Raw genomic sequence first — 2,587 nt, 5'->3', positions numbered from 1 at the left:
GGTGTTGCTAAGCTACACGCAGTTGCCTTTTATGAAATGACTTTTTGGAAATTATTCATACTTAATGGTTTGGAAAAATGAATTAAAAGTATTAAATATTTGGCCCGTGTATTACACGGGTCGTTAACCAAGTGTGGAATATTTCAAGACCTCCGAATAAATAAGAAATTTTTTTATTTATGTCATGTCACGAGGCTAGGGTTAAAAAAAGGGGGGGGGGGGGGGGAATGGGGAGGGAAAAGACGCGGAAGAAAGAATTTGGGTTTTTGAATATCTGAGATTGGAATTGGAATTGGAATCGATGAAGAAGGAGAAATTAAGATTTATACTCGCTCTTCCTGCTGCTCCTCCTACAACGAACAACACAAAACAACCTTCACAGGTATCCTATTGGCTATTATTATTGCAAATTTTTTCTATTGATTTTAAGTTTAAGGATGGAATTGGATTTCAACAATGCGTTGTGGTGTTGGGCAAATGAATTGGAATTCCAATTCTGATTTTGGGATATAACAAATCCAATTCCGCAAACCCTTGTTATTTATTATATATATTTACCGTAACATATTATATTATATTGAGTTGCTGGTCCTTTTTTAGGGCTGTGAAAGTAACAAGAAGAGGAAGAAGACACCAAACAACACTAAAAGGGCTAAGGGTTTACAGACTCCTCCCATTCATGATAAGAAGAAGACGACCAATCCCAATGATTATGATGCTAATAATCCCTTTTCTCAGTTTGTGTACAAACCTAACCCTGCTGCTGCTGCTGCTGCTTCCCATTGCAAAACCACCGTCACAGATCACCAAGTATCAGAAAACTCTGTTCCCACTATCACGGTGTCACCTTATTTTTCCACTGAAAACGAAGTCGAAACTGTCAAGGTCAAAATCAGAGTAGTGTCACCTTACTTTCCAAAGAAACCGGGAACCGACACAGAAGAGTATATAATCGTCAAGAAGAAAAAGAAGAAGAAAGATCACCTTACTGCTAAACAAAAGCGAGACGAGGCCTACAAAAGGAAGACTCCAGATAACACGTGGAAGCCTCCGCGATCTCATCATAATCTCATCCAGGAGGATCATGTTCATGATCCTTGGAGGGTCGTTTGCATATGTATTCTACTAAACATGACACAGGGTGTTCAGGTCTGTCTGTTTGTGTCATTCTTATTTCAAGATTTGGAATATCTGAATAATGTGTGGTATGCAGGTGAGAGGGGTGATATCAGATTTCTTTGACTTATGCCCGGATGCAAAGACCGCTTCAGAGGTCCCGCAAGAGACCATCGAGAGGCTTATAACATCGCTTGGACTGCAGAAAGTGAAGGCTGAGCGGATCCATAGATTTTCTTTAGGATATTTATGGGATGACTGGACACACATCACTCAACTCCATGGCGTTGGGAAGTAAGTGTTTGAATTGAATCCTCAAGCTGTTTAACTTATGATACCGCATTGGTCTTATATGTATGTCTTGTTTAGGTACGCTGCAGATGCATATGCAATATTTGTTACAGGGCAGTGGAGGCGCGTGATACCCACAGATCATATGCTAAACAAGTACTGGGATTTTCTTCATCTGAATGCTCATTTATTATTGTGACAAACAGATAAGTTATGATGATAAGTGCGGTTTGGTCTTGTTATGATGTTTTGGGCATGGTGGCGAGTGTTTGATCTGCCAGTGACCAATTAGTAGCCAGGTTTGGTGTAAAATTTTGGGCTAAGTAATGATGTTTTGATATGCTAATATGTGGTATACATTCATAATTATTTTGTTTTGCAAATATGGTTCATGCATATTAGAGAATATCTTTCATAAGAGAACACACACAAATGAAAGGAAAATAAATACATTGTATTACAAATGAGATAAGTGAAGAATAACTCAAGTAATGAGAACAAACAAATGAAGAATAACTCAAGTAATGAGAATATCTTTCATAAGAGAACACACACAAATGAAAGGAAAATAAATACATTGTATTACAAATGAGAACAAACAAATGAAGAATAACTCAAGTAATGAGGAAGCAATTTGGCTTCAAGTTTTGCATCTGAACTTGGGGTTAAGATCAAGCACTGTGTGGTCTTGTGTGATAACCCAGGTGCAATACGCCTAGTCGCTTGTCGAAGAATCAGATACGTGAATAGCCCTCAGGGGCGCTAACCCATTAACGGGAGAACTCTAGTGGGCTAAGCCATTACCAATCCATTAACGCGCAGAACGTAGAAGGGCAAAATAGGTGGGTCAAGGTTTTTTTCAACCAATTAAACTATCCACTCATTTTTTATAGAAACATTATAAAAAAAACAAACAAAAGATTTAATAACAAATGTTGTTCCAGTTAAACCATTATGCGTTTTATGAGTGAAAAGTTAGCGTGTGCCCCCATTGCCATGCCTACGTGGCAGTGATGTGAAATGACCTTTTTCAGTGTTAAGTTAAAACATGGTCTTATATAAGAGACATCAGCAAGCAAGTCCTTCAAGTTAATATTTACAGTTCCCTCTTCAAGTATACCTTTATACTACAGCAAACACAAAATTAACCAACTATTCTCAACAAATTCTTAGATAGATT

General features: G+C 37.8%; 1 protein-coding gene across 1 annotated transcript; it reads left to right on the top strand.

Annotated features, from left to right (window-relative positions):
* Positions 1–273: 273 nt before the first annotated feature.
* On the top strand, positions 274–1,930 carry LOC143617762 (methyl-CpG-binding domain protein 4-like protein). The gene is made up of 4 exons (XM_077090227.1): positions 274–382; positions 601–1,149; positions 1,214–1,410; positions 1,486–1,930. Exons 1-4 carry the CDS (start codon positions 302–304, stop codon positions 1,604–1,606), a joined length of 948 nt encoding a protein of 315 aa, XP_076946342.1. The 5' UTR covers positions 274–301; the 3' UTR covers positions 1,607–1,930.
* Positions 1,931–2,587: the final 657 nt, after the last annotated feature.

The sequence above is a fragment of the Bidens hawaiensis genome, unplaced genomic scaffold (genome assembly GCF_021521415.1).
Source record: "Bidens hawaiensis isolate Kalapana, Puna unplaced genomic scaffold, B.hawaiensis_p1.1 tig00002323_1, whole genome shotgun sequence".
NCBI classification, from domain to species: domain Eukaryota; kingdom Viridiplantae; phylum Streptophyta; class Magnoliopsida; order Asterales; family Asteraceae; genus Bidens; species Bidens hawaiensis.
This window is presented reverse-complemented; position numbering and strand designations above follow the sequence as displayed.

Excerpts from the sequence above, each read along its gene's own strand:
- LOC143617762 (XM_077090227.1), top strand. The coding sequence starts at position 302 with ATGAAGAAGGAGAAATTAAGATTTATACTCGCTCTTCCTGCTGCTCCT. Across the intron at positions 383-600 it reads ACACAAAACAACCTTCACAG|GGCTGTGAAAGTAACAAGAA; the intron begins GTATCCTATTGG and ends GTCCTTTTTTAG. Across the intron at positions 1,150-1,213 it reads ACATGACACAGGGTGTTCAG|GTGAGAGGGGTGATATCAGA; the intron begins GTCTGTCTGTTT and ends TGTGGTATGCAG.